General features: G+C 32.7%; 1 protein-coding gene across 1 annotated transcript; it reads left to right on the forward strand.

The window, feature by feature from the left end:
- The first annotated feature begins 2991 nt into the window (after nucleotides 1-2991).
- Nucleotides 2992-4925, forward strand: LOC125195661 (CBL-interacting serine/threonine-protein kinase 12-like). The gene has a single exon (XM_048093805.2). It carries the CDS (start codon nucleotides 3253-3255, stop codon nucleotides 4684-4686), a length of 1434 nt encoding a protein of 477 aa, XP_047949762.2. The 5' UTR covers nucleotides 2992-3252; the 3' UTR covers nucleotides 4687-4925.
- The last annotated feature ends 7162 nt before the right edge of the window (nucleotides 4926-12087 follow it).

Here is a 12087-nt window from a genome sequence, read left to right on the forward strand (position 1 = left end):
ATCGCTAGCGGTACCTCGTTGTGCCATTTTCTTGTACGCAACATACATTAAGATAATATATATAGTTCAATTACACCGCCATAAAGGCATAAATGATTTACAAACTAGCCCATGATAATAGTAAAGATAATATTAATACTGTGTTGAATTTCAGACCTCATGACATTTATTTGTACATTTACTTTAATAAATGAAGAAATCAAGTGACAAATAAATTTTGGACAACTAACATCATGCATGAATTTCAAACCTCATGACACTGTTTATGTAGTATTTCATTATAATGAGCACTAGTGCACCGACGAAATCATTTATCATTTATAATACTAATAGTTAACTTTAGAGAAATAATCGTCAGCTTCATATATATTTTCCTTTTATGTCCTCTTATAGTAGTTTTTAGATAAGAGGTCCCTCTTTCATAATTAAATGTTAATTGTTAATATACTTGTGTGATAGTCATAGTCTATATATTCAAACCATAAACAAAATTAGCGTATATTACAAAAAGTGACGACAATCAACTTTCAGAACCGCATAAACTAGTTGAAGACATGCTTTCATTATTAGATAATGTTTGAGGACTCTAAAGTTTAGTAGTAGATTATAAGAAAGTGACATGCTTTGGGATATGAAATGATTATGATTTGCATTGATGATATTTAGTACTCATATTTTATCATTGAGTAAAGTAGACTTCTAAAATAGTAATACTTCTAAACTTTGGTCTACTTAAATTCATACTCCATATAATCCGCGGGTAGCAAACCTAAAGAAGGCATTGAACACTGAAATCTTAAGCAAATTAACCTTAATATATATCATGGAAAATAAAAAGACAAAAAAAAACTGAAGTAGTAATTAAAAACTAAATTTAATTCCTGGTTGTGCACGTTATTGTAAGTAAACTTACAAATCACCCTCCTCATTAAAAAAAATATTACTATACTATAGATTCAAATATACTTCTTTCATCCTTTAAAAATAAAAATTATTAAATATGCATTAAAATTCTATCACTTTTTTTTATATCTCTCTTATCTTATTAAATATGCATTAAAATTCGTGTCTCTTACAAAATTTACTTCATAATTAATTTTAACAAATCCTTAAGAGTGCCATTGCTATCTCTAATAATAGTATATCTTAATATTTTATTCTCTTTTTCTACTCTCCCTTAAATGTTTAATACTTTACTTAAAAGAAGTACACATTGTCCATATTCAATTATTATTCAAATGTTAACATTATTATTCTTTATAATAGTATATCTTAATATTTTATTCTCTTTTTCTACTCTCCCTTAAATGTTTAATACTTTACTTAAAAGAAGTACACATTGTCCATATTCAATTATTATTCAAATGTTAACATTATTATTCTTTCCGTAGAAATAGTATAATCGGTGCAATTTCAAAGGTCGGAAACAACTAAGGTGGTGTTCGGTTGCCATAACTAATTATCATGAGACTATCCATTTAAGATTAAGTTGTAGGATTATTTTAGTTGGAGGGGGAAGGCTATGACTAATTATCATGAGACTATATATCCATCTAGGATTAAGTTGTAGGAATCAATCTTATGAACCAAACATGATACATATTTAATCATGAGATTTAATCTTGGCAACCGAACACCTCCTAAGGAATATCACATCGACAATTAATTTTGACTAATCTTATGATTAATATGTACTCTCTTAAGTTCATTAAAAATAAAAAGAATTTTCATTTTACTTTGATTCATAAATATAGTTTATTTTTAATTGTGATAGTTCTTTTTATTTTAATAGAATGGTCTTCATTTTCTAATGATACAACTTTTCTTTTTATCTCTTTACTTTATTAATGATACATTAAAATCTGTGTTATCCCAATATCTCTATTTTATGGGATAATGGATAGCATAACCGACAGGGACGGACATAAGAAGAGCCATGGGGCCCACAGAACCCCAAATATTCAAAAACAATTGTAGGGGTACTTTAGTCATTTCACATTCAAATTAAATTAAATGTTATTTAATATTTAATTAAATTTAAACATAGGTAATTAGGAGTATTTGAAAACTGAACTTCTCTACTAGAATTCAAATCCGTACTGCCCATTCTCCATCTTTCCCCAATTTTCCAATACATTATTTAATTAGGAGAACTGCTTAGCCTTGCTAATTATTATCATCAAAAACTTTTGGCGTTGTTTTGAATGAGCTTGAAAATCAACATAAAAGCTTTATTTTTAATGTCTAGATAGATGAAATTTTTTCACATGTATCTGGGATTGGTTGTCTTGCTTAGAAGATGGTTTCTACAAGAAAACATAAAAATTTCCCATTAGTTTATTGTTAGTCAAATTGTCATTTTTCTTGTTGGTTGCTAGTGCCTTAGTGAAAAGAACATTTTCAGCAATAAAGTTCATCAAGAATTCTCTAAGTAATAGTTTGAGAGACAAACTGTTATAGATTACTTAATTCCTTACACTGAAAAGGATGTCTTTGTTAATGTTACTAATGAAACTATTATGCAACGATTTCAGAAGATGAAGAATATAAGCAAAATGTTATGATATGATTGTATTTGACTTTACATTTAAACATTATTTTTAGTTTTATATATTTTTTAATTTTATTATATATTATGTTTAGATCCACCATTATTAAAATCCTGCATCCGCCACTCGTAACAAATATAAGTAGTATAGTGTTGCCTCCATTCTACATTACGAGACCCAATTAAATTTTACAAGTTTTATAAAATATAAAGAAAAGTTAGTGAAATAAAAATAATAAAAAGTGAATTTTATTTGTATGTATTAGTTTTATAATATAATATAAGTGAAATAAAGTTAATGGAGTATGGAGTCTATTATTTTTCATAGAAAAAAATGAATCGGGACAATTAACATAGGATGGATACTAACATGGATAAGCGAGACTTCTATTATGGTACGAAAAGAGTGTAATTTCCAATGCAAGTTTGTTAATTATTTTATCTTTGATTAGATGATTGTATCCTTACAACCAATCATTCGCTCCGCGTCAACCATTTTTTACTCAAATACAGTACACATCCGCTGTTTTTTGGAAATTCAATAAATTCCCGATTTCTGTTAAGCTAACATTCCCAAAGAGATTCGCGCAGCAAGCTGTTGATGAATATAGGGTTCTCGATCGACATCAGTGGTTCTACAATCTCACAAATTGCAATTGAATTGAGCTTCTTCGCCTTAATCAGCTGTTAAATCCTCCGAATTAATGGCCGCCGTCGCCAACAACACCAACAAGGGCTCCGCCGCGAGCTTATCGCTGAAATCGCCGAAGCAGAAGGAACTGCAGGGGCTTCTATTAGGCCGATACGACGTCGGACGCGTCATCGGCCATGGAACCTTTGCCAAGGTCTACCACGCGCGGAACGTGAAGACTGGGGAGGGCGTCGCGATTAAGGTCACCGACAAGGAGAAGATCCTCAAGGTTGGTCTCATGGCGCACATCAAGCGCGAGATCTCGATTCTCCGGCGCGTGCGCCATCCCAACATCGTCCAATTGTTCGAGGTGATGGCCACAAAATCGAAGATCTTCTTCGTGATGGAGTTCGTGAAAGGCGGCGAGCTCTTCAGCAAGGTGGCGAAGGGGCGGCTCAAGGAGGAGGTGGCGCGGAAATACTTCCAGCAGCTGATCTCCGCCGTGGCGTTCTGCCACGCGCGCGGCGTCTACCACCGTGATTTGAAGCCGGAGAATATCCTACTCGACGAGGACGGTAACCTAAAAGTCTCCGATTTCGGATTGAGCGCGATTCCGGAGCAAATTAAGCAGGACGGGCTATTCCATACTTTCTGCGGCACGCCGGCGTATGTCGCGCCGGAGGTTCTCTCAAGGAAGGGCTACGACGCGGCGATGGTCGATATCTGGAGCTGTGGTGTTATTTTGTTTGTTTTAATGGCGGGATATTTGCCGTTTCATGATCAAAATGTGATGTTTATGTATAAGAAGATTCACAAAGGGGATTTCCGGTGCCCTAGGTGGTTCTCCCCCGAATTGATTCGTTTATTAACTCGTTTGCTTGATATAAATCCTGAAACTAGGATTACTATACCGGAAATTATGGAGACGAAGTGGTTTAAGAAGGGATTTAAGCATGTGAAATTCTACATAGAAGATGATAAGTTGTGCAGTGTAGATTCGTCTGAGAATAGTGATGAGTTTGCTTTGCTTGATCATTCGTTGTCTGAGTCGGAGGCTGAGGCAGAGAGCAGGCGGAGGATCACTAGCCTCCCTAGGCCGGCTAGCTTAAACGCGTTTGATATCATCTCCTTCTCGCGTGGCTTTGATCTGTCGGGGCTGTTTGATGAGGGATCGGATGGAGGTGCTAGGTTTGTTTCAGGGGCGCCAGTATCGACTATCATATCAAAGCTGGAGGAGATAGCCAAGGTTGTGAGTTTTGCAGTGAGGAAGAAGGATTGCAGAGTGAGTTTAGAGGGGTCTAGGGATGGTGTGAAGGGGCCACTGTCGATCGCAGCTGAGATATTCGAGCTAACGCCTTCATTGAGAGTGGTTGAGGTCAGAAAAAAAGGGGGTGATAGGCAAGAATATGAGGATTTCTGCAACAGTGAGCTGAAGCCAGGGTTGCAGAGCCTTGTTACTGCGGAAAACAGTTTGAATTCTTCTTACTTACCTTCGGATACTGAATAGGAGGGGAAGGAAGGCGAAACATTCGGACGCTAAATGGGAGGGGAGGGAAGGCGAAAACGAGTACGTGCTTTTATCCGCCATTTTTCCTTCTGAAGATGGTTTTTTTTTTCTTTTGTTTTTCTACCATGGATATATACTTGTGTTTTTGCTAGTAGTTGTTATAATGTGAATCTTGTGTGTTGGTGTAGAAATGTTTGTTGATATCCTTAATGGGAATGAATGAATACACCATTGTCTCTGCTCTTGGATTCTTGAATGTTTGGAGAAATGAATGTTTGTTGCCTTTTTTACCATGAATAAACCACTGCAGACAGCATGAGAGCCATCCTAGTAATGCTGTATTAGGATAGTAGAAGTTTAAGGTATCTCAAGATCCTAACTTTGTGGTGTAAATGTATTACTACTGTTTTTAGTAACACACGTGCACTTTAACCATATACGGTAGACCACGTGATTTTGCATCAAGAGTTGGTTCGATCGCGGTCTTTTTATTCTTCGATGAAAATAAGTTAGTTGGGTATGACGGGGTTGTTTACCCGCACACGAGATCTTCATTTTCATAGGGTTTCCCGATTTTGTATTCCGTTAAAACTGAGCATGGGATTGAGCATGATGAAAAACAGCGCATCTGCTCTGTTTAGGCATTCCACTAAATGCATATCAACCATTGTTGAAGTAAATTCTACATCAAGACTGGTTCTTGACTCTTGTTAAGAAAGTGGATAAATTCACTGTTAGTATTCTTTTATAGTACTCCATAGAATTCTGAAATAGGAGAGTTATGAGACATATTGTCTATAAACATGATTTTGGGAAGTGTTTGCTTGTCCTAAACAGGTTGGTAACGGATCATATCTACAGAAATATGCATCTGTTATATGCCTAATAAGGTAAACAAGATTAAGTGTCCCTTCTAATTAATACAAATGAAGTGTCAAATATCGCATCGTGGTCGTGTGGATCTTATCATGTAGTTGGATGATTAATTGTGTCCCACAATAAATGCTACCGAACTGCAGTTGAATGCTGTTGGGTATTGCTTAATCTACATGATCATTTTCCTCCAAATATTTTGCTACTATGGTCACTATCACCCAACATTTTGTGTCCCACTATTAATTTCATAGTGGTTTAAAGAGTGTTTATTAGTACTACAAACTCTACAAAGTGAAAACCAAATAGATCAACCCTAATAAATTATCAACTAAATTTTGAAATTTAAATACTAGATCCATATGGTTAATTGCTGCAACGAGAAGGGAATTTTGCAGTCTACAAGTTTCAGGTGAGGCCAACCATTTATATTTTACACCAAATTCAAACTCATTTTTGAGTATATGTCATACCTTAAAGTAGTTTTACTCCGAATTCCAATTTTACGCTATTTATTATTATTTGTCTCACAAAATTTTTGCAGTAGCACCATGTTTGATGTTGTTTCATAGAAAATCCAATAATGAGGTTTGAGTTTGATGGATGCTTGGAGAAGTTTTCTATACTGAAATTCATTTTTAATGTATAGTTAGAGATGGTCTAAGTTTATGATTTGGATAGTTGGTTGGTTCATTGTAAAAATCCCAAATACAACAACATCGATGAACTTATAAATAAACACAGGAAGCTCACTCTTCTCATATTGTTGAATTTTCAAGAAAATGATTTTATCTATCTTGTAATCGAGATAACCATAAAAATATTACTCCATTCATTCTTATGTAGCTGAGTCATATTCTTTTTTGGGTTGTCCCACTGTAAATGAGGCTGAGTCATTTCCTTTTTTAATAAAAGTATTTTACTCTCTCTTCATCTCCTTTTACTTAATTCATTTAAAACAATTTTTCTTTAAATTCCGTATCGAAAAAAAATACTTCTACTACAGAGGAACGGAAGGAGCACCATCAAATGAGATTATAATAATAGGTTTTTGTTTAATCATACGAATGACACGAGTGGCCGACTACCCAAACAGTTGAAAAGTTATGGCTGCATTAATTTGTACTTCTTGGTGGAACATGATAATGAAAATCAACATATAATTCCTTAAATTTGAAACATTACAATAACTCAATAAGTTACATAAGTTGTAGTAATATACATATACGTGTAATCAGTGAAGCCAAGATTTTAGTGTTTAGGGATCCAAATTATAATTGTGGAGTAAGAAGAGAGGTTGCAAAAGGATATATATAATGATAAATAAATAAATAGAGAATAATCAATAGAAATTAAAGATGCATGTGATAATGTATAATCTATATATATATAAAAGGGGAATTTTGGAAAAAATAACAAAAATGCCATCATGAATAATTTATTAAATTCAGCAAAATAAAACAGTTTTTAATTCATGTAATAACTGACGGAAATGGATTATAGGAGTTTTATTTGGAGTAGTGGCTATTGATTATAATTGGAAGTGGAGTACCGGTAGATCTTTTATTTTACTAGGAGTAGTGGCTCTTAATTAGTCTTGGAATAATGGCCAAATCAAATAATTTATACTCCATCCGTCCTGTTTTAGCAGTCTCATTGACTTTTATGCCTTCTTTTTGTAAAAATGACAAAAAATAGTTAAAGTAGAGAAATAGAAAAGTAAGAGAGACAATAATGTAGATAAGACTCTTCTCTATATTATTCTCTCTCTTAATTTATCATTTCTTATCTTTAACTATTTTTTCTCATTTTTACAAAAAAATGGTATAAAAGTTAATGAGACTATTAAAGCGGGACGAAGGGAGTAACGGAGACGCACTCGTTACATAGAACAACCATATCTACGCAACTACAATCAAACGTAACTGTGAATAAAGAATGATGTCTAAAATTTTTCATTCATAATTCACACTTTTAATATTGGTTGGAACAATAGTCTAAAATCACACATTTACAACGAAAAGTAGTCTCAAAATTTATGTTAGATATTTTAAAATCCATTAATATAAAATTAGGAGAGTGATAAATTGATAACTCACTCTCTAATTGCTAACTACAACTAATTTAAGACCATATGATTTTAGAAATTTAGTGGTCTAAAATTTGCCATGTGTAATTTTCGTTTTTAATAATTAAATCGAAAAAGATAAAATATTTACTAAATTAGGGTTTAGGATTAAAATATCAATATAGTATTTTAAAAATATAACACAATACTTTGAAAATGTCAACACATTGCTTTAAGATTGACATTCTACATGTATTATATTGACATATTTTATATACTATGTTGACATTTTTTGTTGTATGAAAAAATTGAAAATTTTTGATATTTTTGTTAAATTTTGACATCGGAGCATATGCAAGTGAGATCTCGTTAGAATCCTTATGAAATTATCTTTAATTTCATATATGTTGTGCGAAAAAATAATTTATATCAAGAAAGTTATATGTGTTTTAAAGTTATGTGATATTTTTCAAAAGTTAGTTACAAATAATTTATTATAAGTTGAACTTAATACACTTATTGACGTTTTTTTTGATCGTATTGACATTTCGGAGCTGATGGATCTAAGCCTTTGATTTGAATATCTAAGGGCTATTATTTAATTGTAGATAGCAATTAATCATTGAGTTAGCAATATAACACTCCCCAATAAAATTATTAGTCCCTTGGTCTAGGATTAAATATCTCAAACTTAATATAAATATAAAAAATGTAGAAAAAAGTGGATAAAATAGTTAATGAATCTATATTTTTATATTTTTAAATTTTTAATAAAATGTAAGTGAAATTTGTTAGTAGAATGTGAGATACAATTTTAAAAAATGAAATCTAGGAGTTTTTGGAGATATTTACAAGATTGTCATTTTAGATTAAAAATTAAAATTTAATTAAAAATGAAATTTTTTATTGCTTGTAATACATCTTAATCGGCAGTTTTATTTGGTTTCTGTTCACCTCTTCATTCTACCGTCAATGTTAATTATGATATTAATTTTCTTATTATTCTACAATCAATACTAATTAAACAGACTCTTGCACTAAACAAAGAAAAATCTCTAAATATACAGTCACAAAACAACTTCTTTCAATCAAAATTCCTGACCGACGCATACGGCAGTGTCATTTCAATGGAGGAAACACCAGGAACACCAGAAATCAGTGGTGAATGCCAGCGATATTGATCGCGATCTCGTGTTTGGCATCGGCCAACAGAAAATTACTGAATATTTGGTATACCGTAATTTTCGGTATGCTACGATACCGTACCGTAAGTTTTCGATACGTAAATGGTACGAATTTTCTTATACCGCGGTAAAACGTGGTATACCGAAAATATTACTGATATTACCAAATATAACGAATATTACCAAAAAATTTAACGAATATAACGAATTTAACGGTATATATACCAAATTTAAAGAATATTATTTAAAATATTACCGGTATATTCTGATGTTACCCGTATACCGATAGTCTAAAATATGTATCGAAATCAATACATACCGAATTCATGTTATATATCGTATATACAAATTAAACAAGAATATAATTTAATATTTTGGATTAAAACGATAACTTTATCCATTAATAATTTATAAATCATTTATATATTTTTCGATATAACGTTATACGAAACGGTATGGTATAACGTTATAGTGTATTGAAGTTCAGTATACTGTCCCGATAATTTATACCGAAGTTCAGTACAATATACTGAAATCTTGATACGGTAATGGTTGTGATATCACTCATACCGAAGTTCAGTATATCGTAATTCACTATATCAAAACTTTTGATATGGTAACAGTATGATATTCTTTCATACCGATATTTCAGTACGGTGTAACATTTTCGGTACGATACACCATACCGACCCAGCACTAAGTAGGGATCCGTTCCCATAGTTTAGAAACGTTCCATCTCCAATTCTCCATTCATTTTCAACTGCAACAGAAAACCTTCTTCATGAAAACCCTTATTCGCATGCCGTAGGCTCCTTTGAGACTGATCTTGTCTTCTCCCTACTTTCTTTTAGGGCTAGCTCCTACTCGTTACTAACTCATACACTTTTCATACCTTACTTGTGCCTATAACTTAAGAAGGAGGAACTGAGTATGGCCGCCGTCGGTTCCTCCGCCGCATTCTCCGACCAGAGCATGCCCGATGCAGGGCCCCCCTCCGCCGCCATTGGCTCCTCTTCTGCCGCATTCTCCGACCAGAGCATGCCCGATGCAAGGCCCCCTCCTCCTTCGCTGCATACTCTGACAAGAGCATGAGCCGCCAGCCGAGATCCTCGGTTGGTTCGACTGCCGAAGCTGAAAGCATGAGCCGTCAGCCGAGATCCTTAGATGTCGGAGCTGAAAGCATGAGTCGCCAGCTGAGATCCTCGGCTGGTTCGGCTTTCGACAACTCCGTTGTTGGTGGAGGTGGCACTTCCGATGGAGATGGTAAACGTAAGCTTGACGATGTAAATTGCAAATGTTAGGCATTTTGGTGCTATTAAGTAGTATTTTGTCTATGATTAATCAGACATTAGTATTCCTATGTTATTTAAATTATTGTAACACTCATTCATCACACGGATCTTATATGTATTTATATTTTTGCAAGTTAATAATTATATAAATTTAGTATTGATAGTAACTTAATTACTCTCTCCGTCCGCCATTAAGAGTCCCGGTTGAGTTCGGCACGGGTTTTAAGAAATATAAAGGAAAGTGGGTGAGAAAAGATAGTGGAATGTGGGGTCCATTTTTATATATTAGTTTTATAATAGAATGTGAGTGAAATGAGTTAGTGGAAAGTGAGTTGTACCTACCATTTATTGTAAAAGTGAACCGGGACTCCTAATGGCGGACGGAGGGAGTAAAATATTAATGTGGTTATATGAATATAAAAATAATTGAAGTGTAAAAAACTAATTAAAATTTGTCATAACATACTCCATTTGTCATATAAAAATACGTACACTTTCCATTTGTATATGTCCTATAAAAATATGAGCATTTCCATTTATGGAAAGTTGTCCCTAAATCATTATTCATATGCATCAATTTATTTACAACTTATACCATTATGACCCACCATTATAACTCATTAAACACTAATAATAATGTGGGTTTCACTATCCGCAAACACTACTTTAACTACCATTATCATCATCTTTCTTACTTTACCAATTGTACATTAATTCCAGTGTCATTTCAATTTTTCATATTTTGATGAGACGAGGGAAATATATGGTAATGCGATGCAAAAATAATATCTAGATGTAACCGAAGAAAAGTTGTTGCGGGAAGCACTCATGGATGACGGACAGTGTGGAGGAGGTTCATGCATATCCATGTTTTATAAATTATAATCGAAAACTAAAAATAATGGAGTAGTAGTAATTAAAATGAACACGTTTTAAAATTAAATAGATTATTCTTTTAACTAAAATAGGATTGGAACGCACTACAAAAATCTTATTTTTTTAGGGACACAAAATTGAGATGCAATCACTTCCGTTGGAAGTTTTAAGAATGACAACAATTTAGGATGCAAAAGAAAGTGTCTCTAAATTAAAGACAAATTAACTTAATCTTTTGTTTTTTTAGGATACTTTCTTTTACGTCTTTTAATTTTAGTTGGGATATCAATAATAAGGGAACCTTTTTGAAGGGATGGTGGTATATTTAGAAAACAAATTATCATTCTTGATTGTATAAAAAACCAGTTCCTAACGATTTTTTTTCTTGTAGTTAGAGCATCTCCAACTATTCCACTAAACTCAAACCCATTTTAGTGTATATATCACACTAAATATTGATTTTACTCCAATCATTTACACTAAACTCAAACTTAAAAAAATATTCTCTAAATTATGCCTTTTTTACTCACAAAATTTGAAAAACTTTTAGGTTTTGGTTTAGTGTAAACCTAAAGATAGATATTTTTTTCTCAAAAACCAAAAATAGGATTGGTTTTTGAGTACTATAGAGCTATATACCTATCCCATTTTAGATTTTAGAGTACCATTGGAGATGATCTTACTATGTATAATTGGATTTTTAAATCTAACATGAGATCAATTAATAAACTTATGCATTTTATTACTAAAAAGATGCAACATTCACTCATTGGAAGCAGTGCAAAATTCAATCAAGCGCATTGTATTCGTCTTAATTTATGGACTCTATATTGTTATCTTAATTTAGTCATTTATGAAATTCAATATTGCTGGAGTTATTACGTAGCATACATACTTTTTTTTTTCTAAAAAGGCCATAGCCCTTTAAATTAAATTATGAATGTCTAACAAACCTTAAAAAAGAAATACCAATAAAATCAGCTAAAAGTAGTTTAACTATTTCTCTAGGTGGAAATTGAAATAAATGAAAATCTGCATATAATCTAAGACTTTCTTTAGCAAACCAGTCAGTTACCTGATTATTTTCCCTTGGTATGTATTTGATGTT

Source organism: Salvia hispanica, chromosome 4 (assembly GCF_029641045.1).
Source record: "Salvia hispanica isolate PSC_SH4W2 chromosome 4, Shi_PSC_v1, whole genome shotgun sequence".
Lineage (NCBI taxonomy): Eukaryota > Viridiplantae > Streptophyta > Magnoliopsida > Lamiales > Lamiaceae > Salvia > Salvia hispanica.

Coding starts and splice junctions, on each gene's coding strand:
- LOC125195661 (XM_048093805.2), top strand. CDS start 3,253: ATGGCCGCCGTCGCCAACAACACCAACAAGGGCTCCGCCGCGAGCTTA.